Consider the following 26,992-nt stretch of genomic DNA (forward strand, 5'->3'; position numbering starts at 1 on the left):
CTCAATTGTCCTCTGGAAGCCGAGGCTTAAAGCAGAACAAATTCTGAGTAAAGAGCCGAAAAATATCCGATTCTGACGGAAATTGGACCGGGAAGCTCCGGCATGCAAGACTGGTACGCACCAAGCTGCGGATAAAGTTCACCAATGTACTAATATGACTCTACTTGCATGGAAGGAGTAAGCTTTCATCTTGATGTGTTGAGGTCAAGAGGTTCCAATGCACAATGCATAACATGTCATGACTCCGGTAATGCACAGTATTGCACGTGCTACAAGTATCTCTGTTGACCAGCCCCCGAGCTGTTGTTGACTGTATTTACCAGTGGAAGCGGCTGTAGATCACAGGAATTTTGTTAAAGGAAGCTGATATTGATTGAAAGAGCTGAAGGCTAGTTTGTTTACCTTTGCCTATCAAACGATGGTAAAATAGAAACGATGGTAATTTTGGATGGCCCCCTGATCAATGACTTTATGAACACACTGTATATTTTAAGGGAATCAAACGGTTGGGGATTTCCCGTCATTTTGTGTCTTCCTGGAAGTCTCTTGGGGATTTTTTCGGGACTTCTTGAACGCTAGGATTTAGAATAATAATTTAAAACCCCCTACTATGACCAATATGGCCATTCTTCGTCGAGGAAAATTCTATGAAATGGGACCTGATCTCGAGCGGCATTGTAGTGATTAAAAAAAAAAAAAAAAAAAATATTAATTTGGATGTAGGTATTTGGATCTTTTGAAGAGACATTTCATTTTTAATGTCTCTATTTGGATCTTTTAATGTAGGTATTGCATTAAAATTTGGATGTAAGTTTGAGAAATTAAATTTACCTGTACGTAGAAACGCTGTCTCTTCAAACGTTAAGTCACTGCCAAAAAGTTAGAACTCCGTGCTCCTTGTCTCTGTTAATCAAAGCTGAAATGTTTGAAGTATCGTTTCAAAACTCACTAAGAAGTTGCTCGGGTTGTTACAAAATCTGGAACGAGAAACTGCTCAATCAATCAATTCCAAAGTTGAAGTAACTTCTTAATTATGATCAAGTTCATCAAGCTGTTATGATCGATCATGCTGTGTTTCAATTAGAACTTCCAGTTTGTCATGGCTTAATGCGTGCTGGAATAGAAATGCTACTGGAACATTTCATTCAATATTGACTTCTTACATTTAAGTCAAGAAGAAAGAAGAGACATTTCTTGAGGAGATTAGTTGAAAATATTCTTCAGAATGGTTTGGAAGCCCACACAAGGATTTTTTGTGTGTCATTACTTAAATGTAGCATTGAATTCAGCTTTGGATCAAAAAACAGTTACATTAGCATTTTGAATTCACCATGGTATTGAAGATGTATAATGTAGGTGAAATAAAAAGAGTAGATTCACTGATTCAATAAAAATAATCCTAAACCACACTTCGCGCTTCCCTGAGGAAGCAACAGGAGCAGTAAAGCCCTCATGGTATTGAAGATGTATAATGTAGGTGAACTAAAAAGAGTAGATTCACTGATTCAATAAAAATAATCCTAAACCACACTTCGCGCTTCCCTGAGGAAGCAACAGGAGCAGTAAAGCCCCAGGATTTGTAAAACACTTTCTTTATAAACGTAGTACAATCTTGTGTAGATAATCCGTTGAGTTTTATAAATAACTCAATCTGGAATCTACATTTTAATATACATCTTCCTCACAATGATATCGACATTCAACTGTTTAAAATTCCAATAATACACACCAACAAAATAAATAAATTACGAATTATCGTTTCAAAACTCACCAAGAAGTTGCTCGGTTTGTTACAAAATCTGGAACGAGAAACTGCTCAATCAATCAATTCCAAAGTTGAAGTAACTTCTTAATTATGACCAAGTTCATCAAGCTGTTATGATCGATCATGCTGTGTTTCAATTAGAACTTCCAGTTTGTCATGGCTTAATGCGTGCTGGAATAGAAATGCTACTGGAACATTTCATTCAATATTGACTTCTTACATTTAAGTCAAGAAGAAAGAAGAGACATTTCTTGAGGAGATTAGTTGAAAATATTCTTCAGAATGGTTTGGAAGCCCACACAAGGATTTTTTGTGTGTCATTACTTAAATGTAGCATTGAATTCAGCTTTGGATCAAAAAACAGTTACATTAGCATTTTGAATTCATCATGGTATTGAAGATGTATAATGTAGGTGAACTAAAAAGAGTAGATTCACTGATTCAATAAAAATAATCCTAAACCACACTTCGCGCTTCCCTGAGGAAGCAACAGGAGCAGTAAAGCCCCAGGATTTGTAAAACACTTTCTTTATAAACGTAGTACAATCTTGTGTAGATAATCCGTTGAGTTTTATAAATAACTCAATCTGGAATCTACATTTTAATATACATCTTCCTCACAATGATATCGACATTCAACTGTTTAAAATTCCAATAATACACACCAACAAAATAAATAAATTACGAAAGTAATGTAATTTTCTTGACGGTTTGATATCCGGTGTTTAAAAATGCGCGCAGAGAATTTTGTGGGTGATAAACAGAAACGCATCAAATGGAGTTCACAAAACATTTGGTTATCTTGAGATTTTGGTTTATTGGCCGGTGCAGCAGTGTAATGTAGTCCAACGCGAATGAATTCTATAGTGCAGTCGTACCGTGGGCGTTGAGATGAGGTACAAGTCCCATACCACGCTTATCTCTTTCACTCCTCAGGGGAACTGATGTGTGGTCCAGTGTTGATTTATGTTCGTCTCGTCTTGTACACTTCAAGCGAGGAACACTTGGAGAACTTGATCATAGGTGAGATCCTATTGAAATATCCCTGGTACTCGAGGGTGTGCTGATTTATGTTCGTCTTGTACACTTCAAGCGAGGAACACTTGGAGAACTTGATCATAGGTGAGATCCTATTGAAATATCCCTGGTACTCGAGGGTGTGGGGAGAGTTGTAAATGTGGTAATAAATGAGGGTGCGGGATTAGAGGATTGATGAATTATCCAGATCAAGTAAAAATGGAAATGATTTCGGTTGAAAGTCTGATCTAGTTTGTGGTGCACAAGCAGAAAATTGTACGAAAACAGAAAATTGTTTGAGATGAGATAACAATAAAACAATAACATCTCTGACCTGAACCCCATTTAGTAGTTTTCCATTGGAAAAATCAATGGATTCTACACCCATGATCTTTGTGCCGAAGACTCTGGGATTGAACGTTCACCTTGTTTAATCAATTATCAAATTTAATCAACTTCTAAAGTTCGAGAGGAGAAGATTTTTTATCGGTACTTTTTTATTTACGTAAATTATCGAGGAGTTAGAGTGTTATCTATAGACCGTGTTGGCGCCTGTTATACCAACACACATGTTGCAAAGTTCATGGTACTCTACTAATCGTATTAGTGACCACTTCACTACTTAGTTAGTTAGTCCGATTCAGAGTCTTAATTGTTTTTGTAAACACTATGGTTCCATTGAGAACGGAAAAACGATGGAAACAAGGGATTTGTTTATTATTCTGGGTGAGGGCGGGGGCAATATTACCAGTCATCTCTTTCCTATCAATTATTTTGAATGGATATCTTGTACTTTGAAAACATAAATGAGCCTTTACGGAAATCAAAATAACCCCTACTAAATTTTTGTCTATTGAAACCTGATCCCCAGCACTACGGAGTAGAAGTTCAACTTTTCCGACAGTTGTAAAGTAGCAAAGAAGTTTTTTAAATCACAACAATCAACACAGGGTTTTTGAGTAATCAGCAAAATTACGTTAGCAAGTACGAGTATATTATGACTATTGAACTTGGATATGAACCCGCGGCATGTTTATGAAACTATTTAGGTTAGCTTTCTTTCGCGTGCGGTCTTGTAGCAATTTCATATTCCACTGCATCTAATCGGAATTTTCGTGTTTCGCCTGTATTTCTTGAACTATCTTCAACTCTGGAGTCTCTACCCTTTTCCTTTATCTCCACTCTTGTTGACAATGTCTTCACCTGTGAAGACCAATCTGTAAATCTCCTGGCCGAAAGCAAATGAGGCCTAATAGCAAAATACTCAAATGCCAAATTTTTCACCGACTGCCCTTACTCGTATTACCAGAAGTTTTTTCTACTTCTTCTTAAGGTTTTGAGATTTCAAGGACCAGTTTTACGTTACTAAAAACCACAGGGCCTCCTGCAAGCTCTTTTTTCTTTCGCTGCCGGTCTGATTGTTTATAGGATTCCAAGTCCTATTGTTTTTATTTGTTTAACATTATACTAATTATTGCGCATTTAATATTTCAAGAGGTACCACGATTTACTGAGCTAGGTTGAGTTTACTGTTACCTTCGCGGTGTTTTCTGTGCTGTCTCTGCTGACTGGGCACTGTCATGGGGACTATTGCGTCTTTTTGACCATCTTAGGCCAGCCACTCACTATTAGGAAGACCTGACACGCGGACCTGATAGTGAATGGCTGACCTTATCTATCTAATAAAGAAGACAATTCGGTGGAGGTACACAGTTCAAGTATTGCAGTTGCCAAAACATTGTATTCCCAGCAGAGGTGATTGTGGTTTGAATCTCAGCTGCGACGTAAATTGAATCAGAGAAAGATGATTTGTGGGATCAAGTTCAAACAAATTCATTCCTCTAATTCGCCAGACATTTCAGGACAGAATTCACCTTGTTCTTAGGGTTCTGCTGGTTTGTAGGCGGGACATTTTCGTGACTATTTTATTTTTGTCCTTGCCATTGTGGAATATCTCTCCAATTGTCCATTCATATGAGCGAGAAAGTCCCCAATAGCAGCTGCTCGATTTCTTCAAGTGCTACTTTTAGCGATGTAGAAAGAGGAGGTACTTCGGCACATCATTCATGTTTATTGCTTGCGTTTCCAGCACAAGTGCGCACTTGAGTATACGGAAACAATCCGTCCCTAACACTTCATAACCGAGTTAACAACCGAAGATTAAGTTGTGCAGAAAACAAATGGGCTCTATGTCACGTACTTTGTACTGGGTCTATGAAAGTACCAAGTTTTGTACTCATTTTACAGTAGGCGACACGAGAAGAGTGGTTTGTTTGGGTTACATAGGTACTCAGGGTACTCAAGTACAGTCGTCGGTAGGTACATAGGTACAGACTGTATGTAAGTACCAGAAGATTCTGTGTTTACCAAATAGCCAGTTATTAGTGTAAGAACACTTGAAAGAACCGTACATCAACAATGACCATGTCTGTTTGTTAATTTCATAAGCCAGAAATTTGAAACAACATGTTACTTTGAAGAAGCTGAATTCCTTTTGTGTAAATAGGCCTTGCACTGATATATCCTCTCATTAGGACTTGAACATTAAAGTAATGTCATCAGTGTTATTCTATGTAGGTTCATTGACAATATTATTGAACGTGTTGTGTCGTTTTGGATCTTTCCAGAGTACTTTCATCTTGGTAAATTGATATCCCACAGTATTTAAACCACCTTCCTCATTTACATGTTCGTGTTTGGTTGTAGCTTTATCAATGAAGTTGTGTTCAAATAGGGATCCAGACGGTCTATAGAAAACATAATCTTCTGATTGTTTATCTTCTTCTTCCCCTTCGGTAACCAAAATCTGTGTTGTGTTTCTTAACATGGCAGTTCTTTTCATATACATTTCCTGTTTCTATTCTCCATTGTAGAGTCTTATTATCTGCTCAGGAGTGTTGATTACTTGTCTAGGTCTAGTCGCTTTATGAATCTTTGGATCTGTAATTTGTTGTGTTCGTATTACAATTACCTTGTTTATATTGTGGGTTAGAACTCTGGGACCATTATATTAATCCGTTTTAACAAGCTTCTTATTTATCAGAGAAAATGATCGCTCAGCACTTGGATTTCCCTTTGCTATATCTTCTACGTACAACTTTCTCTTTTTCCCTTATAAAAGGATTACAAGCATATTCATTTCATAGATGATATCATGCTGTAATTGTGTAGGTAGGTCTGCAGTTGGGTGTGACGCTTTTCTTTACTCCAGATGATTTGAATGAGTGAGTCAGTCATGTGCACCTTTTGACTGACCATTGGAAACGTTTACGTGTCATTTTTAATTCGCTTGGATGCCCATTTGTTTCAAATGTCATGATTTGTATCTTTGATAACAAAATTATGAGGGTGGCTAAACTGCTTTGTCCGTTGAAGGCACGCGTGTTGTGGGCACGAACACATGAGGCCTAACATGTTTTCAATTGTAACTGTTAAGTAACTTTCTTTTATGAAATTATCACAGAATCGTGAGAAAGTGATACCTATATTGAAAGCTAGAGAGCTTTTCAGACGTATTGTACCCACTCCATGACGTATCTACTATAATGACTCATGTTTACTGTTCAAACGATCTTAATGAGGTACAAATTCAACTAGAACTACTAGGGGCTACAGAAAGTACTAGGAGCTCTAGAAATGATGCGCCTGATTTAGTTCGATTGTGTCCGGCCCTAGCACCTACCACGCTTATAATAATGTGTTAACTAACCTCTTTACTGTTTTCTAACACATGATTTATTCTTTCTCTTTTTCTTTCTTTTGTATGAAGGGAGACCTCTTGCCCTCTGTTGTTTCTTGAAAGGAACATTGTCCATCTTTTCTTCTCGGTTTCTATTTAAGGTGCGTCAGGATAATGTCTGTAGAAATAAAATAGGATAATGTGTGGAATATCGCAGTGCTTCTTAGAACTCAGGGATGGTTTTGAGATCTTACCATGTCATTGTTGTTGGTCATTTTGACAACTGACTGTTAGGGTGGCGTTCCGATCCTAGCTGCCGGGCAGCGCGACCCGGCAGCGCTGCCGAGCTGGGCGGCCGCTGCCTACTGCTTCCTATGTATTCTTATGAAGTACTTTCCGAACCAAGCTGCCGGGTCGCGCTGCCCGGCAGCTAGGATCGGAACGCCACCTTTAGGGAACAATGTAAAAAAATCGGCCCGTTTGATTGAAATACCTTCGGCTAGATTCTTTTGTTTGCTCCTGATGCAAGATAGTTATTTGAAATAGGTAATAATGCTCAATATAATTTTATCTTATCGAGTTTTCATGAATTAGCTTAACTTGACGAGTTTATTTCTTCAAGTTCTACCTAGTTCATGTTTAAACTTCAATATTCTATCCCTAAAGTCAAAGAAAGTCAGAGTTCTAGAGCTGTCATAAAATTGACGAGAAATTCCCGCTTTTCAGAAATTCCTCTCGCAACATTATAGATAAGCACAAGAGGAAATGCACATTTACATTTTTTTGCTGATAATGCACAAATGCTGCAACCAAAGATCCATGTCGCCACAAGGGAATCGGATACAAGAGGAGGGGTTAGAAAAAATGAGAAAGTAAAGTGATTGAGAAGCATTGATAAAAGGAAAATACAGAGAGGAAAAATCTGGCAAATTTCAAATTTGCCAGACCAAAAACGAAAATACATGAAATAAATTTTCTACTGCAAAACCGAAAAAAAGTTCGACATTTAGAGGAGATGGAAATCTTTTCACTACGAGTTTATTTCAAAAGGAGTTGAGGGGAAAAAGATTTTAAAGACAAAAATCCAGGACCCACTTTTGACACGAAAGAAGTCTTCTGATTGGTCGCCGTATGGACAGATGGAAAACTTACCACGAATAGATCAAGAGGAGGGGGAAAGATTTCGAAAACTACTTCTTCTAGAAACCACTTTTGAAGACTCCTGGTTGGCTTTTGGGCAGATGTTAATTTGGGACCTCAAGACCTTCCAGAGGACCTGACAGGTGGCACACGTCAGGAGGTTAGGGAGCAGCTGGCTTTGAATCTTGGAGATGAGGATTGGAACGGGGAACATCTTTTATGTTCTGTTTTCTACCTGCTTTATTGTATTTCTCGACCAGAACCGATCATGTGTCTGTTCTTACCCCGTGGAACAGGGTGAGACCGAATTCCTGGTTGAAGTTGAGTAGAAAACAGCTAGAGAATGTTATAAGATGTTCTGGATGCTGTGTAGGCCACGAAATGTGAGCCTTCGCCGAATTGTTAATTTATTTCGCAATATTGATACTTGATTTGTTTTCCCCTTAAAGTATAGTTTAAGGATAAGCTTTCCTTGGGCGAAAGAAGAATCGTTTTCTGTACCCTGTATATGGGTAGGGAACCTGGGCCTAGACCCTGGTAGGAAGTAAGGTTCTAGGTCCAATTTTCAATGCTTTTTTCAAGTCCTTGAGTCTTCAAAAATCTGGTAAACTATGCTAATTAAAATTGCCATTTTTCTTGTCCTTTTCCCCACTTCCCCAGCAGTGAATAACAGCATTTAATGCAGAGCAACAAGAGGCTGTAGCTTATAGCCTGCTAAGAACAATGAGCTATAAGTAGATACTTAGTTTTAGTACTATTTACTAGATATCTTCATAATTCTGAGATAGGTGGTTTTGAAATATACCTCCAATTGCAAAAGGAGGGAAAAAAAACTTTCTCGCTTACCTTTTGTTCTTAACTTGAATCTTGTCGGCTACCGTTCTCATCTGTAAATTGTACTCCCATAAATTTCATATTTCTGTTCTGTGCAAAAGTAGATGAAAGACACGTTGGGCAATACTCATAGTTTGATGTATTCTCGTTGGATAAGATAATAAAAGTATCTAATCATTAGACTTCTAGCTTATCATAGCTGCCTCCTCTACGTAAACAATTGACTAAATCAACCATCTTGCTAATTTATGGCCAGATTTTATGCTCGGAAAAAGGGAAAAACCATAAAAGCGATAATTACTGGTAATACAAGTTGCCCTAAGTTGTTATTATTTTGCAATATTGATATTTCATCTGTCTCTGAGATTTGGTTCAACTTGGATCGTAAAAAATCTAGACTTCTCTTCAGGCGGTTGCCAGTAGTATTAGCAATGTTTAGAGACATGTATTGTATTAAATTTAATACCTCTAGAACTCTAGACTAATATATTACTGCTAGTAATCCTAAACGATATCTTAGATACTTCTGTTTATTATGAGTTTTTTTTTTTTTTTTTTTTTATTTTCTAAAAAAATTAAGTATTTAGTTTTTTTCAAGATTAAAACAGTTTTCAATTTTTTTTTTTTGTTATACCAAAAACATCTGCCTCCTATCCGTTCTTGTAATAATGCACCCACCATATGGTGAATTTAAGGTTTTTTGGGTCGCGTGCACCTGGCATATAGTGGCATCAGGTCTAAACTCCAGGTGTCCTTTTTTTGGGGTTGTATCTGTTGAATTCTAGATGAAATGATTTCAGTTCTTACCCAAAGCTTGTACCGTTCGGATCGTTCTAAATTTAAAATAAAATAAATCTAGTAAATCCTAATCTACTATAACATAATTATTTGCTCATTGCATATTTTGTTGAACTTCATATGCTAGTACACTATAAACTTTTCTAATTTTCAAGTTCAGTGATAACTCCTATAAACATGAATCTGAATATTTTGTTTTATTTTATCTGGGATGTTCCCTTTTTCTAATTTTTTGAATTTTTGCTAACTTTTTTTTAGTCCACAATCGTGCGCGTACTTTTCTCTATTAGTGAAGTTTTCGCAACAAAAATGTCGTGCCTAAGATTTTGTCAGCGGCAACGGAAATATTATTTAAATGAGTGGTCTGATGATTCTAGTGATGAGGAGGATATCTACAATATCCTGACATGCAACGAAGATACTCCAACCGGAAAGAAAGTGTCCAGATCTCAGAGTTTCACACCAAAGACTTCTACAGTCAAATTCAGGCGGACACCTACCCTGAAGAAATCAAGTCCGAAACCGAAGCGATGTGACTCGTTCGATTCTTTCGACAGTGATTGTATGTACAGGATAACGGATACCCCTCAGGTTCTACCCCTATCCAGTCATTATTCCCCGGGGGATTTTATTTACGGGTCTCCAGATGCGTGTAGAAACGTTGCCACTGTAAGACGAGCCTGTAGCTTCAACACGGCACCTCCCAACTGTAGAAATATTTCCCCCATCTACAACAAGCAGACGAGATTACCAATACCTGACTCGAGCGTGGAGATACATTCGTGCTCGTCCGAGTCTTCTACAGATTCTGCATTCGTAGATTACGATCCTTCCAATAGAAGTGACCCTTCCATTCGGAGCAACACTTCCATTCGAAGACATTCTAGTTTCACTTCTCCATCTAGTTACCAGTCGCCGAAACCTGTCATCAAAGTTCTGCGACTTCCTTCCATGGAGAAGCTGTCTCCTGCTTCATCCACATCGTCCATGTCAGAAGTGACGGTGTTCCAGAAAGTGTCCTCATCTAGTTATGCCAGTGTACCCTCCTCGTCCTGTGTATCCAGTAGGAAACCAAGACCTTCCACCGTAGTCCTGGTATTCCCAGTGGTGAGTTCATGTCACATCTCCCTACACCAGAAATTCCCGTCTCATATTTAAATCAACACTCGTATTTCACGCGTTCAGATTGTTTTCTTCTTTTTTAATTAAAATTTCATTTTCAAAATAACTTTTTCCTCAGATGGGACTGGGATTTACTTGGAGCAATTTATTGCTGTTGCATTTAAATACCCGTGCAACGGGGATCATTGTAATAATGTATATTATTTTATTCTTTCTCGTTATAACGATCTGATGCCACTCACCGTATTAACGACAAATTAAACGGATCATTTAAAAAGTAAAATAAAATCATGAGAAAGCCAAGTTTTTATCTTCGCTACTGAAGAATAAAAACAGCTCCAAAATTTTGTGATGGGGAATTACAGATTTTTCTTTTTTGAGAGAAAATAATGTAAAAGACCGATGACTCATGCACTCTCTCAAGCCCCCTATTTGTTTTCCCCGAAGCTTTGAGTTTTCTTGTCTCCTAATTCAATGAGATTTCCTCCTCCGATGTCTTTGAATGTTGGCAGTACATACGGAGTTGAATTGTTTTTTAATTGAAATGTATGATATCATCGTTTGAGGGGGTTGAGAAAGAGATTTCTTTGTATTAGAGAGCACTTTGATTTTCACTCCCATGATCTCCCATTCATTTTGTCAATAGGAGATTCATTGGCATGAATTTCTTTGTTATCAAGTAGTGTGTTTGTTTCATTGATGTGATCTTGGCACAGGCCGTGATTCAACACGTTACTCTTCTAACAGCGATTGTTCTATTATCTTTTTACTTGGAAGTGAATTGAAATGAAGTTTCTGACTGGAGTACTCTTGAACTCTCGATTGAGAAGTAGAGTACTTTGAATTAGCACAAGAAAACTGCACTGTGCAGTGTGGAATTTACATATTTGCCGGCGAGAATTCCTCGTAATGATAAGAGCATGGGGAGTTGTTAGTGGAAATTTTAATCAATTTGAGAGAATTGTTTTCCACTGAGTAGGTATACTTATTTGATAACGTCATGGCTGCTAACTGAAACCTGTATGTACCTGTAATACCTATTGCTTACATTCCTGACGAGGTAACTGGGATGAGTAATGCGAGAGTGATGTCAGGGTACTTGACATTCTTTGCGAATATTTTCAGCCTAGGTTTCGCCTTTCAGTTATCTACGAGTAGCTCTGTTTTCTGCGAAATTCTCGATTGGATAGGGGATTAATTTTGTTCTCCTTTGTGGGTAATTGCAAGCCAAGCCTCAAGGCGGGTCTCGAGTTCTAGCCAAAGCAGTATTATATTTTTGGTTAAGCCTATGTTTCCTAAGAAATAAATTGTATGCCTTCACTCGAATTCGATCTTCAGTTCCCCGGATTACAAGACTGCCGCTTTACCAATGAACTCGGTACGGGACCAATATGACAATCCTGAATCCCAATGGCTATTTCTCTTGTCTCTGAAGTGCAATATTGCAGAACTATGATAACTATTGCACCATTAAGCCGGCCGGGCAATACTTGGCCAGATCTTTAGATACAGAGTTCCGGATTTAATAAGCGTTCAGTTTTGTCTCGGAGGCGTATGGATATCTGAACAAGGTCAAAGATTAATGTCATCCAGGAGAGAACGTTCCGTAAAGTCAGTTACGTGTGTTTCGTAAAATCAGTTACACCAGATGTGATTTCAAATGGTTTCGCTTGAAAGTTTTTCACGCCCGGAAACAGATTTTCAAAGTTAAAAGCCCTGAACGATAGGGGTGTTCGAATGGGGTTGGTACCATGTTCCGGTATAAAGTTTTAATTAGTTCACATATTTTGTAAATAAATTAGAATTAAACCGAGTTACTGGTAAACATTGAAATGTGTATAACATATTGTTGAAATAAATTGTCTTGAATAATTAGTGATACACGAGTTCATATTATATTGGAAATAAATAGTATTGTGGTACAGTGTACAAGTATTTGCCTAATTCTCCCACTGTCAGAAATTCTAGACACCAAGTACCTACCCACAATATTGGTTCTGTACCGTCAACAGCAAAACAAATAGAAACATTTTCATTTTATTTACTCAGTTATTAATTTTAAAGAGTACCTACCAGTACCAGGTGCTAATTTATTATTCCTATAGTGGACTTGGTACTCGTGCCTTATGTTAGGTGCTTGCCAATTTGCCTAGTAGCTAGCTACATGGATACTTAGCATTTCAAATCAGGCGTGTAGCAGGCCCCTTCATGTACCCTCATAGCTTAGGTCACACTGAAGCTTACGTCGCCACGGATTGCTAATATTTCTAATTTTCTGATTTGTTTCAGGGTCTAGAAAATGGCAACAAGCCATTATCCTCAGATCTCAACTCGCCTAGGACTGACACGTATAGATTTTCAATGGCTAATCTGCAAGGTAAGTGAAAGTGGAAATATACTGACTAGTCTAGTCAAATCAGAGCCTAGTTACCTAGTCTTAGTCTTGTAAATTATCATAACGTGATAATGATATAGCAAACATGCCTCGATATCAATAATTGAAACTTCATTCTGAAGACTAGAAACAACTTTATGTAGAGCAGTTTAATGAGATATGATATAAATTTAGACAGGCGGTCATCAAACGTGTTTGCTTCATCACAACAGGGGATTAACACTATTTGAATACTTCGTATTTTGATTCTTGTTTTTCATTTGGCAGACTTTCCATTTTGGCATAGATTCTGATCATCATTTGGTTTTTTTGTTTTTCAGATACCCAAGACGTAGACTTGGATGCCATTCTAGGAGAATTAAGTGCATTAGAAACTCAATATGATGAAGCTATCAAGTCAGAACAGTCAGATAATGGTAAGACATCCCAACCCCTTAGTCTTTTATACTCACCTGTTTGGCTCTTTGGATTTCCTATCCAGTTGATCTTTGGGTTTCAAAATATATCTTTTAGTATTCTGGAAAGAAAGGATAGTAACAGCGGCAATACCAGTAGCCCTTCTACGAGGGCACATAAAAATAGATAAAAAAAAAAAATGAAAGGAGGAAAAATATGAGATCCTACGTTCTCATTACCTTTCATTATCTTGTATAGACTACCTGCCAGGGCTGCCTGGAAGAGACTGACAAGTAACGCCGATCCTATTCAAATAGGAAAAGGTTAGGAAGAAGAATAATAAATAAAACAATAATCGCCAAACCTAAACAATGTCTATTTCGTCCATTTCAGGAAGCATCACAAGTAGCAGTCACAGCAGTGGTACAGGAAGCAGTGTCAAACACAGGAGAACCCCATCCGACGTACCTCAGACTGGAGCCATAGTGAGAACGGAAAGTCCGGACAATGATTCTGCCTTCTCCGATTCCCTCAGCTTGCTGTCCAGTGAAAGTTCGGCTTCGAGTGGAGCGAGGACGATGGCACAACAGGTAAGAGCTGAAACGATGTATTTCTACATAAAGAGAGGAATGGTGACTTTTATCTACTTCAATTACTTGGCTTTATTGAGGACTGGTTTCATCTTACGGCATCGTCAGCCTTTATATTGCGAATTACAGGCTAACGTGAAGGAATCGTTCATCAAACACGCAGCATTTCTTCTTTTCTTTTGATGATTGATAGAACTGTAAGAACTGAGGTCTTATAGTATCTAAATCGAAGGAAGATAGGATAGGAAAATGCCAGCCGTTCTGAGAACATACCTTATCTGTTGTTTAGGATAATTTTCGCGATGTAAATACATAGTTTCAAGTTATTTTATAAATTTGTCACTTGTAATTTGTCCTGGACACGAAAATATAGGATGAAACCTAACCGATAACTAACTTTCATATGTTTCTTTATTTTACAGAATGGGAAGGAAGAGAAAATCCGCCTAGCTTTGGAAAAGATGAAGCAGGCTAACGTGAAGAAATTGTTCATCAAAGCTTTCACAAGTGATGGCAGTGCCAAATCTTTGCTCGTGGACGAATCCATGACTTGTGGCTATGTTACGAGACTGCTGGCTGAGAAGAACCACTTGGCTATTGATCCCAGATATGGTCTGGTCGAGCACATTCCTGACTTACATATGGGTAAGTCTTCTTATTCCCAGCCTTTTCCTACTTAAATAGGGTCGGCTATTGTGTACCCTGTTAAATTTGTTTGACCCTGTTAAGTCATGATTCACACAATCCTTCCATCTTTTCTTCGGCCTCTCTCGCCCTTTTTCCCCCTCACTTCCATTCTCTCAATTCTTTTTCCTATATAGCTCTCATCTCTTCTTTCAACATGGCCATACTACTGTAATCTCCTCTCCTGGATGACACTTCCTTGACTTTTATCCTATTCTTTATGACTTCATTCCTGATCCTGTCCACCTCGTTACTCCTCAACATTCTCATTTCTGTGACTTCCAATCTCTTCTCATATACCTTCTTCATCGTCCACGTTTCGGCCCCATACATCATTGCCGGTCTCACCACTGATATGTACACAATTACACATTTCCCTTTATCCTCAAGTTAAAAAAAAAAACTCCCCAAAACCATGTCAAACTGACCGGGAAAGCCAATTCTAATTGAACACTTTTTCTTCGGGTTTTCAGAAAGGGTATATGAAGATCACGAGCCTCTAGTGGACAACCTCATGCTGTGGACGCGAGACTCGAAGAACAAACTGTTCTTTGTAGAGCGACCGGAGAGGACTATGCTATTCCAGCATCCAGACCTAGTAGCCAATAACTCCAACTCCTGTATAGACGATAGTCTGGATGAGTTCACCAGGAATAATATGCTTGAGGTGAGTTGATTCTGTCTTAAAGGAATTTTAATTTTATTGATTACCTATAAAAAAATTTCAAAAATCTGATGATGGGAATCTGAGAATTCTGTAAATATAAAAGTCTTCTGTTTTTGACAGTAGAATCTCAATTGTCTTGGAAAAAATTGTTCCCTTCTGAATAAATTATTCGACTTGACTCGTATTATTTCGAAGTCCAACGCCTTAACCAGCATATCCCACTGAGGTTGGTTCACTACCGATTTACATGTGCTCCCCAGAGCGAGCGGTAAAATCCAAAAGTTTTAGCATGTAGTTGTAGTTTAGCATGTAGTTTGTATACGAAGTTGAACCAATATTTGACAGTGAGTTTAATTCCTCTTGTTGTTTTCCCATTGCAGGAACTTCTAGGTAGCTGCGGTGTACCTAATGTTGAAGGACCTCTGTATTTGAAGACAGACTCGAGAAAGGGTTGGAAGAAGTTTCATTTTGTTTTACGTGCATCTGGTCTCTACTATTATCCCAAAGAAAAAACGAGAAACCCGAAAGATCTCGTCAACCTGGCCACATTCGATGTCAATCAAGTAAGTTTGTTTGTTTTTTTTTTTATTATTATTATTATTATTATTTCCTGGGTTACATGGGTCACTTTATTAGCACCTAGATCATAAAGGATGAGGAACAATTATTATTATTATTATTATTATTTCCTGGGTTACATGGGTCACTTTATTAGCACCTAGATCATAAAGGATGAGGAACAAAAGTTTAAAGCAGGTGGGAAAGCTTTGTATGTACTTACTAGTACCCGCTCTTTATGACGAAACAACATGATTGTTCTGATAGAGGTAGATGATACGCTAACCTACATTTTCCATAACTAACTGGATTGTTTTGTTTGTTCAGGTTTACTATGGCGTAGGATGGAGGAAGAAGTACAAAGCACCGACAGAGTTCTGTTTCGCCATCAAACATCCTGCTCTGCAGCAGCCCAAGTCTGGCAAATATATGAAACAACTGGCGGCGGAAGATGGTCTGACAATGCACCGCTGGGTACTGGCCATCCGAATAGCCAAGTACGGACGACAACTCCTAGACAACTACAAGTCCATAGTAGAAGAAGTAGAGATTCTGTCTGAAGCAGGACATTCAGATTCTGGCTCGTCAGGCTGTGATGTGGCGTTCGAGAACGATTTCCCCAACGGTACCATCAAGAGGAAACCGCCCAAGCTGCCTCTGACAGCAACAACACGACAGTTGAAGGAGCTGGCCAACCTAGACAGGCGTGTCACCCTAGAGCGTACGCCTAGCTATAGTAACCTACCGCCTCCCCCACCTGAGCTACTCGCTTCTAATACAAGTCTGAATGAGTTGGACCTCACTCCTCCCCCGCCTCCCCCCCGTCTCTCCCCTCCCTCTACCGCGTTCCTAGCAGATCTACAACGTGTTATGAGGAGGAAGTGGCAGGTCGCTCAGAAATGTAAGGAAGACTTGGCGACCACCCCACATGAGGTGTTGGGGTTCCGAGATGTTCCAGACTACAGGGAGATGAATGTGAGTAACTGGATTGCCGAACATTACCCCACCCATAGCCCGAGCCTGTATGAGAATGTGTACAGACCTGGCCAGACCCCCTCCCCTCCCACCCCACCCCCACCGACCCCCACCCCCTCTCTCACCCCATCTCAACTCAAGAAGAGACCTCCTCCTCCCCCACCCCGGGCTAGTACCACTCAACTATCAACTCCCTCCCCTCGGTTACCCCAGCATTGCTAGGTGAGCCACTAACCACTGGCCTGGAATTTGAATATTGGATTTCTAATGGATTTGAGAAGTCAGGTGTAAAACACAAGGTACTTGAAACTTGAAGTCAAGAGATAGAAGTAAAAAGTTTTATTCATTGAACTATTTGTGCTCTATGAACCTAGGTCATAATAAACCCATTGAAATCCAATAATCGAATCGCCTGATATTTATTGTATGATAAATGAAGTTTATGACACACATAATCTTCATTAATTTTACGTCCTTATTGTGTCCTGTCTAATTGTTTTTTTGTAAGGTGTTATGCTAGTTACTTGTATACTATTGTGTCTAATAAGTGATATTTCCAGAGAAAGCAGACGTTGATGTGTATGTATCTGTTTGGAATTAAATGTATTTTTCCGTGCTGTTTATAGATTTCATGAGGAATAGTTCGACTGTGTACAAACCTTTTCCATCATCGTCGATCTCGAATTTTCATTCAATTGTGTATGATCGGAGAATACTGTGTTTGTTTCATACCAAGAAATCACAGGTTTCGCTGACATTTCCATTTGATATGAAATTCTAAATCTACCTTCTCTCATTCTTTGGATTGAAACTCTGCTTTTTCGTTTTATGTTCAGAATCATTATTTTTTGTTTTATAGCTACTTTATATTTTGTATATAATTTGGTGCCTTCATATATTTATTTATGTTAATAATATGATTATTTTATATTTATATATAAAAAAAGTGAAATTTTGTTATGATCATTTTACAATGAAGATAAGGTACATGGTTGTTGTATCTGACGCAAATTCGCGAGTGTTTTCCTTTGGTACATAAATCCAATTTGAGCTCTTTGGTTGAAATGATCTGTTGGGTCCTGGAATTATTTTAGAATGTTAAGGCTATTGTCCCTTTTATTCTAGTGGGCTCAACATGGTGTCTTACTGTTGATATTATGGGACTGCGAGTCCTGGTTTGACAGTATAATGCACCTCGAGTAAATTTTATAAAAGACTGCACCTTGTTTCGTAGAAAAATATTTATAAAATGAATTCTACGATATCTTAATGTAAAACGAGTTTTGAATGGTATAGCAATCGTTTAGTAAATGTACAATATGTGCCTACTTGCATAACGGGGACCACGTTCTTTTGACAAGTTTAAATAAACATTGAAATGGGAAATCTCGTCAAATGGTCTACTGCCGATTAGTTGTGTCGGTTTATACGAGAAAAATCATTCACATTTACAGAATGAATGTGGTCCTTAGTCTCATTGTCATAGTCTCATTTTTTACCATCTTATTTAGTCTAATGTTTGTGCTTTGTTCTTTATAATTTGTCTAAAAAACGAATATTTTTGGTGCTATAAAAATGCTTCTTGCCTATGATTTGAAATTTTATATCCGTCTAAATCCTATTTGCCTTGTTTATTCTCTCCAAATAGAACTAATATAAGAATACGCGGGCCTTGAGAGGTGGATGATTATCAAGGAAGGAGTTTGAAATGAAAGTCGTGAGAAATATCTCGGTTGACAGAATTACTTAGGCTGTAATACGTTTCAAAAGTCCTACAACAGCAGAGATACATCTTCCTTTCCAAGAACTTTAATCTCGAAATCCTTATTTAATATGTTCATCAAACTCCTTCTTGTAGCTTGTTCGAATTCTTCTGTTTGGTATTCAAAGTTATTTTGATTTTATAGCAAAGATTTTTTTACTTTGGTTATTGTTTAAATAAGTCTGTAAATTTAACTCCATTTTGATTTCTTCAAAAATTCAAAGTTTTACTAAAACATTAGGAAAAGTTAATCTGTATTCTTTTTTGTGACAAGCAGCGAATTGTTATTACATTTATTTATTTTAAACAATTGAATGATGTTTTGAGCTCTGAATTGATTTGTGCCATTTTATATTTATATTTGTTTTCAGAAATTTTGAACTTTTGTGATTGTTGTCATGAAACCTTATATCAGATTTATAATAAACGAAATATGGATAAACACTAAAATAAAATTCTGTTGTTTTTTCTAACTCCTCATATCCCTACTAGTAATTAAAGGAACCCCTGGGAAAAATTTCTCTGTCTGGTTGAATAGAATTTTAACTAAATGACATACCTATTGATCTAATGCCCACCCTATTTAAATAGGAAAAGGCTAGGAAGAAGATACCTACTGATCTAATTTTATCGATATTGTTCTGAAAGCTCTCAGTGTTTTTCTGTTGCTGAGAAGAATTGAAATGAAAGCTTACGAAAAGAACAAAATATTCGTACCTGCTGAAAGCAACGTTGGGGATAGCGCGGTTATTTAGTTCGAAAAAATTCGAAAAATTAATTTGTACCTATATCTACTCGTACTAAGCAGGATCAGATGCATTGGCATCTCCACCAATAGAAATGGTATAAGTAAAGAAATACAAAGACGTACTGTTTTGGGAGTTTTGACATCTCCACCAATCTAGGAGAGTTTTGACGCCTCCACCAATACATCTCGAGTCTCGACTACACTTGGGAGTTTTGGCATCTCCACTAAATTTATCATTATAATCGTACAAAGCGTGTAATACCGTACGAATGAGGTCGGATTACCGTACGGGAAGTTTTGTACAAACGGCAACACTGGTTTATCATGTATGTGAAGCTAGCCACAGGTAACTTTTTTCGGTTCGTTGCAAAGATAGCAAAAGAACTTGAGGTCACGACTTGACTTGGGACTTGGGTAAACTTTTTTTTTTATTTCAATTTTTTTTTTTTCTTGTTTTATTCTTTTATTTTATCTGCAGAGTGGTTTGTGACTGTTGTGCTTTATTTTAAAAATGTTTTAATTAAATAACAAATTTCTATTTTAACTTTAAAATTATACTTAACTAATCCAAAACACAATACACAACTTTCTTGCTACCCTCAACAATTTTCCCTCTTGGATGATTTTTAGACTGGTACCTACTAGATTAACTTCATTTTCCATTTTGCTACCTTCAGCAATCTTACTATCTTCTATTCTACATACTACCTAAGTACCTACCTCTAGTTTTAAGTTTCTGTGCTTTTTCATCTTTTTAAAACATGAAATACTCATAAGTTTGTTGCCCTTAACTTCAAACACCAGTATACCCAGTTTCTGTTAATTTCAATTTAAAGTTCAAGTTAATATTATATTGTTAAAGGTTTTGTCATGTTTCATTGAGAATGTGATTACTGATAACCATTTTCTTAAAGATCATTGTGTAAGATACATTTTGCAGAAATGATTGCCAAGGTAAGCTAACAATCATAATAACAACAACCACCTTACTTCTTGTTTCTCTCAAACCAGAAACAAAAAACAAATGTTATTTGTAATAAACAGGCAGGTATCTTTTTATAGCTGTTAACTGGAATTTGAGAAAGCCAAATGTTGAGGTAGGTCATTTTCAGGTTAATTAAAATTTTGGCCCATTTATCTTGAGTGCAACCAAGGTGTAACAACCATAGAAAGCCAAGCAAGCCAAGAAAGAACAGTCTAAAACATTTTTACATAAATATTTGAAGCTAAGTAGGTATCCACAATGGAGTCCTGACCCTTGACCCTAGCCTAGTCCCGACCAAAGAAAATAATAAAAAGTAAAAATATACAAACCGTGCTAATGAAAGAAGTGTCCCCAACATAGTATTGAGCATACCTAGCTCTGACCCCTTTTTAAAAATGAAGATTTTGAGCTGAGTATTTTTTCTGTGGGGGTCCATAGTTTTGTTTACATTTTTGATAATATTCTGACCTTAAAATTTTCAAGTGAATCTAAAAACCGGAAGGTTCCAGGCTCTCTTAAGGACACTTTGGTACAAGGGTCAATGGTCTGAGTGGGGGTTGATGGTGCAGGGTCTAGAACTAAACTAGAATCAATGGTCTATGGTTGCCGTTATGGGCACAGACTAATAAGTGAGGGTAAAGCAAATTGGCCAAAGAAACCTTTTCCCTCAGACTGTGCCTTTTGAAGATATGGGAAGTTTGAAAATAAAGTTACGTCACCAGAAAGGCAAATACCTACTAAGGTCAGAGATCTCTGCTTCTCATGTTAAATTCATCTTATAGGCTTGACCTGTGTAGTCAAATAGCCTATTTCATGAATGACTCCACTTTCCTCACTCAGTAGGGAAAAATATTGACAAATGTTATGACATTTTGGAGTGAGAAGTGGGGAAAATCATTTGTGGAACAGGGCCCTGTCCTCTCTGACATCTGTGAAGTGTTTGGTTATTAATTGTTTTGCCTGAAGTAAGTTAGTAGGTACCTACTTATCTATTATACTTATGTAGGTACTTACCTATTAAAAAAAAAAAAATAATAATAATAATAAATAAAAACTAAGTAGGTCTGTTATCTGTTCCAGAGACGTAAAAAGATCAATTTTATGAGGTAGTAAAATATGCCTTGTGACATCATTTAAAATAGCCATTCGTGCTCTGGCATTGCAAGTGGTAGATAGAGTAATGGATCGACGAAAAAGTGGTACATCAAGATTGAAGTTGAAAGCTGTCACTACCACTGCTGCCTCAGACTCGGTATGTTGTAGTCAGCATGCAGCATTACTTGTACAGTTCTAGTCACAGTTTTGTGGTTACATTTTGTATAGAACATATTGAGTGCATAGAACATAGTATGTGTAGCTAGAATAGAATTTAGACAATAAGTAAATACCTCTTTCGAAATAAAAAAAAGAAGGAGAAAAGAAAGTGGGAAAAAAGAGTGATGTCTATCTTGGGGAACTGATAGGCAGACATTTAGGTAATTTTGTTTACAAATCTATGATTCAAACAAAGCTCCCTCAAATATGGGAACATGAGAGAACAAAATGATGCTGACTGGGGGTTTTTCTATTTCTAAGGTTTCTGTGATCGGGGGCAAAAAGTTCTACTGATTCCTGCATGTGTCATAGATTTATCATGAAGTGAAAGCTACATAACCCTACACCCTCAAAATTTACTCTACCTAGGCAAAATTTCAAACTCTTTTCTGAAATAAAATTCGCACACGAAGTACAGAGGTTTTCTATTCCGACGTTTGGCAATGTGTTAATTTATTTTATTTACAAAAAAAAATCATCGTTTAGAGCGTGTGTATATTTAGCTTAAAAAAGTAAATAAGTATTATAATGATAAGATTATCTTCTCTGAATGTGTGCGTATCCATGAGCCGTAATAAATATGCAAATATTTGCTATTTGGTGTGTCCTTACATTTTCACGTATTTTAAATTACAGGTAAATATTATTCTCAAACGTAGTTCTTGGTTCGAGTAGGTAATTTAGTTGTTTTGTGTTACTTAGTTATTAGAGAAATTAGTAAAATTAGTTCAGTCCCAATTGCATGATCATCCTCTAAGTACGTGTTTAGTGTTTCCTAAACTACATATCTTTTTTAATGACAATGGGACGATTTGAAGCTGGATTAGTCGGCGTTGAAGATATTTGGTTAGCACTGCATTTTACAAGTTATTGATTCTTGGTTTTGCCTTCATCGATGGTTAGTAATCTGGGTAACCTTGCCAGTGTAATGAATATGGTTAGGGTGGGTTGAATTTAGAACAATTAAAACTAAGATAAAGATTTATAGAATACTTATACCAACCCACCTTACGGTACCTATATTGAACTAAGTAGGTAGTCTAGAAACAAATGTATCAAAACGTATCTAACCATGTCCGTCTGTTTCTTCGTCTGTCTCTGGTTGTTTATCTATCTGTCTGTCTGTTTGTTTTGTATTAAAATTTTACATTTACGCATAGAATAGATAGATAGAAAGCAGAAAAAAATCCATTCTATTCACGTTCCTATAGTTTACTTTTATTTTGTTTAGCGTTAAATAGAATTTCTCCTAAATATTTCCTCCTGCGGTGTTACAAACCGGTGTTAAACGCATTCGAGTGGCAAAAGGAAAAAAATGCCGAGCTTTCAAGTGAAAAATATTGCTTAAGTAGGAAAACATCTGCGTGATCGGACATAATTATCAGCTCTCACAGTAGCCTCCCTTACTCACTTATGCTTACTTATAAGCTATTTATTCTCCTTTCTCACCTAATGCTTACCTCTATGCTGTTGAATAATATTGAACTAATTCTATGGCCAAAAGCCAGAAGCAATTTAACTCGGTTTATTTTGTTTTTATTTTAAAAACTGCTCTTTTACAACATTTCACAGTTTTATTAGCAGTGTTCGATGGCAGGGGTGTTTTTAAGTACCCAGTATAGCTTTCGATGTAGTTTTGAGGCCCGATGCACTCTTATTGGCACAGATTGAAAATAAGAGGAAGAGAAGTCTTTAAATATTACCTAGGACACCTAGGTCTTTCGTAAAGCCTTGTAACCTGTAGGTATTTTACGTAATTAATTAGATCAAAATCTTTTAATCTAATATGTAACAGAAAGTAAAAATTCTATCAATAGTCTTCTTAAATTACTGTCTGGTTTATAGGTATAGGAAATAGGCTATTATTTTTTAGCCAACACCTGAGAGCAGCCTAAGACGCGTTTCGTTCTTGTTGGAACCCATCAGTTAGACATAGCTCTCAGGTGCTGGCCAAGAATTTGGAAGTGTTATTTATACTTCAGAGATGGAAATTGTGGAGAAACGAGAACTTTTTCAGCTATTTTGTTACCGGCAATACTGATGTATTGCCTTTTGTTCTTTCTTTTTTTAGACCTTGTAGCCTTGCGCATAAAATTTCGAGGTAAATAAATAGCACACTTTTGACATTATTGCTGGGCAAAATTTTTCAACAGTACCTACCTTATTTCGGACAATATTCTTCCTTGCTACTCGTTTGCCAGTCGCTTTACTACTTTATTAGTAAGATAAAGTTATAGACCTACCCATGAGGTCTGTAATAGAGTTGTATTGATTTCTTTCTTTTTTACAAAAGTAATATCTCCATGTCTTTACAACTTTGGACACAGGACAGCTCTGGGTGGTTAGAGCACCAAAGTTAATCATCGTCGAGCGTGGCTAGTCTAGAGCGATGTCCGGTGTTGTACATATAACGGGTACTCATATCATAATGGGCAAATGCGCACATCCCGAAAGTTTAGAATAGAATAGTATTTAGATCGTTTAAACGAGCAGTAGGAAGACCCCAATGAATTTAGAAAGATTTGTCTGAAATTCCGAGATACTTTTTCCTTGATCTAAGATATCGTAAAACGCGGTTGTAATAAATATATTTTACGTTGAAATATTACATCCTGTCAGGAACTTTAGTTTTGCGATAAATTAGCGAAGGTTTGATTGATCACTCCTAGTCTGCGCATCTACCTCTCTTTCTAGAGAGACTCCATTATTTTGAGAAACCAAAAAAGTTCCTTGGGATTCTGACTTGAATTATGTGATTTTTTTCTACCAAATTTCAAGTGAAGGATTTACGAATGTAATTTAGGCTGCAAAACTCGAACACATTGATGGTCGCATTCATCCATACAATCGTTATTCATAAGTCACCAACTTTTCAAACTTTCCGCCGACATGTCATAAAGTTCAAGTCTAGACGAGACCAATTCCATGCCAATTTTCTGTCTGAAAACAGTGTCAACAAAATATTCTGCTGAATAAATAAACCAGTTCGGATTAGCACGGATTAGTTTGTGAAATATGAGCGTATGACTCGTGTAAGTTGGTCATTCGATGCAAGGATGGCCACAAATATCAATTAGTGGTACCTTACCTATGGTAAACTATGTAGAAGTGTGTTACTTGGAGTATTTTACACATTGCCATATAGTGCCATATGTATACTTGTAGATTTGTAGCCATATTTATGAACTGTACAAGTGTTTACCATTTTACAGTTGCACTTGGCGAATATACTTTCAATTAATTTTGCTTTCATTTCACTCTACCTGCATGATTTGCATACAAAACGGCAAGTAATGAGACTTGCACAACACTTACGTCTAATCCAGGATGAATACATTGAGAGAACAATTGGCCACCAACTGAGCAGTTAGAAGATAAAAACATGCAAGCTTTAGAATTTAAACTCCCATAAAATACATTCTCACTTGGCTTTGTTTACAGTATACCTACTGTGTGCACAATTGCACATAATATATGGGTATGCTAAAGAGTAATAAATCTATTGGTTAATTTATTGCTAGAGTCATCTGATGATAGATCTTTGATTTCTCAGCTGCTGAATCGTCATTCACCCACGTACTTTTTGCACAATGCCCGATAAGTACCTACATAGAATTAAAAAAATACCTGCAAAGAATATACCTACGTAGTACGTACAGTTAATTAAAAACATAACCACAACCTAAGTCACTACAGAGCTACAGACATTTTGGAACGATTGAACTACTTACGGAACTAAAAATATCTCATTTATCTTTTCGAAACTAAATAAAATCATTTCATGATAATATAATTATTTAACTATCCCAGATATGTCTGACACACTCAACGAAACTGCATTCCCTCATGGAATACTACTGTCAGAGAACTCTTGTAGAAGCAGAAGAAGAAAAAGAGGAAGAAATTTGACCTGTTTTTGAAAAATAGTAAATAGAAATGATTATCATAAAATTGGAAGATGGAAGAACTAACAACACCTTTCTAGAAAGAGCTGTAAAATAAATAAAAATTGGCGGATCAGATAGGCGGACCTATCAATTAAGAAGAAAAGTAGATCATGAAGGATGGCGAAAATACCTAAATAACGTGTAATTTATGGAAAATTAAATAATGCATGAAAAGTAAAATAATGCAGAATTTTTAATCTTGAATCATGAGTATTCATGCATTCCTAACATCTCTGATGTTTGATTCCAAGCTTCTCACCAACTTCACCTCTGTGTTGATAAGAAAGAGCCAAAGGATCCTGAAATCAAAACCACTGTGTACAAATATTACTTTTAGATGCCTACTTTCAGTCGTGAGCCTAAATATGTAATTTAATTCTATTAATGTTCTTTTTTTTCGATGGTGAATTTGACATCTCCACTAATCAGTGCACAGCTTCATTATTGGTGGAGATGACAATTTTCCTTAACTCGGTTAAAATTACACTGGATTAACTTTGAATGACATGTCTCGCTGGAGGACGTAAAACTGAGACAAAACCAGCCCTGTCAAGCCACAGACAATAACACTGGCTCTTTTGAGGGTACCTGAATGAGACTATGGTCAAGTCCGTCTCAGGAATTAGGGTACAACGACATAATTATGTACCTGAATATCCCTCATCAGACCCCTACGATTTAGGGGCCCTGAACTAGCTCTCTGGCCTTGATCAAGTTGATTGTCAGCACTAAAACCAATCGATTTATATCAAACAGAACAGATGTAGACTGTAACTTTCTTGCTTTATCTCCGTTGGTTTTACTTTTTCCTTTGTCAATCTCCCGTTTATAGAGACCAAATTTCGTGGGATAGATCAGATGATTGTCTATCGTATTTCTTTTGATCAAATACTTACCTTTTGTGAATGATTTTAACTTGAAATCTCTGTGTGAAAAATTGGCAATTTATATTTGTTGGTCAAATCTTTGAATGAACTTTCAGTCACCTTTGCTGAAGAGAATGGCAAAATTTTATAATCATAATACTCCTACCTATTATTCTATCAAAATTTTCGCACATAAAAAACTCAGTTTTAGCCATAATAAAACGCCGGTTTTATTAAAAGATTTTTAAAATGTAGAAAACAAGACCTACATTAAAAATAATTCGGGACACTTTGAACTCTGAGCAAAACGTGTTTTTATTCGGAGAATTTACAACATTCACTAATTCCTCTAAATAATCATCAGGATACACACATTAGAGTAAAATAACGACAAATATTTATCGGCCAGTTCTAAGATCAAAGGATCACTTTTAATGCATCAATTCTGCAATGATCCCAGATTCCTTGCATAGAAAGAGAGGAATTTCACATTTAAATCGGTACTTGAATTTTTTTATATCGCTATCCAATGTAAGATAACCACAATCGAAAGTATTGGGAGTAGCCTTCATATTTCAGAACTTGAAAACTTCGCCCGCTGGTTAATTGGACAGCCAACTTTCAATAGAGAATATGGCAACAAAAGAAGAAGTAGAAAACATGATAGGAAAATATTGGCATTGATTTGACATTTGACATCTTCGCAAATTATAAAGAACCAAGAGAACCAATAGTTGTGTTGATTATAAA

At 36.9% G+C, this 26,992-nt stretch overlaps 1 protein-coding gene across 3 annotated transcripts in view; it reads left to right on the top strand.

Moving 5' to 3' along the window:
- The window catches only part of LOC103511522 (amyloid beta A4 precursor protein-binding family B member 1-interacting protein), a 39,336-nt gene extending 20,674 nt beyond the window's left edge, over positions 1-18,662 (top strand). For all 3 annotated transcript variants that reach the window (XM_017445065.2, XM_026825227.1, XM_008476250.3), the window contains 7 exons: positions 12,645-12,732; positions 13,071-13,166; positions 13,540-13,736; positions 14,159-14,381; positions 14,894-15,087; positions 15,468-15,650; positions 15,973-18,662. In XM_017445065.2, coding sequence (XP_017300554.1) covers positions 12,645-12,732; positions 13,071-13,166; positions 13,540-13,736; positions 14,159-14,381; positions 14,894-15,087; positions 15,468-15,650; positions 15,973-16,842 — 1,851 coding nt within the window. In that variant the 3' untranslated portion in view covers positions 16,843-18,662. The remainder of the gene's footprint in view (positions 1-12,644; positions 12,733-13,070; positions 13,167-13,539; positions 13,737-14,158; positions 14,382-14,893; positions 15,088-15,467; positions 15,651-15,972) is intronic.
- Positions 18,663-26,992: the final 8,330 nt, after the last annotated feature.

This window comes from Diaphorina citri, unplaced genomic scaffold (assembly GCF_000475195.1).
Source record: "Diaphorina citri unplaced genomic scaffold, Diaci psyllid genome assembly version 1.1 scaffold33, whole genome shotgun sequence".
Lineage (NCBI taxonomy): Eukaryota > Metazoa > Arthropoda > Insecta > Hemiptera > Psyllidae > Diaphorina > Diaphorina citri.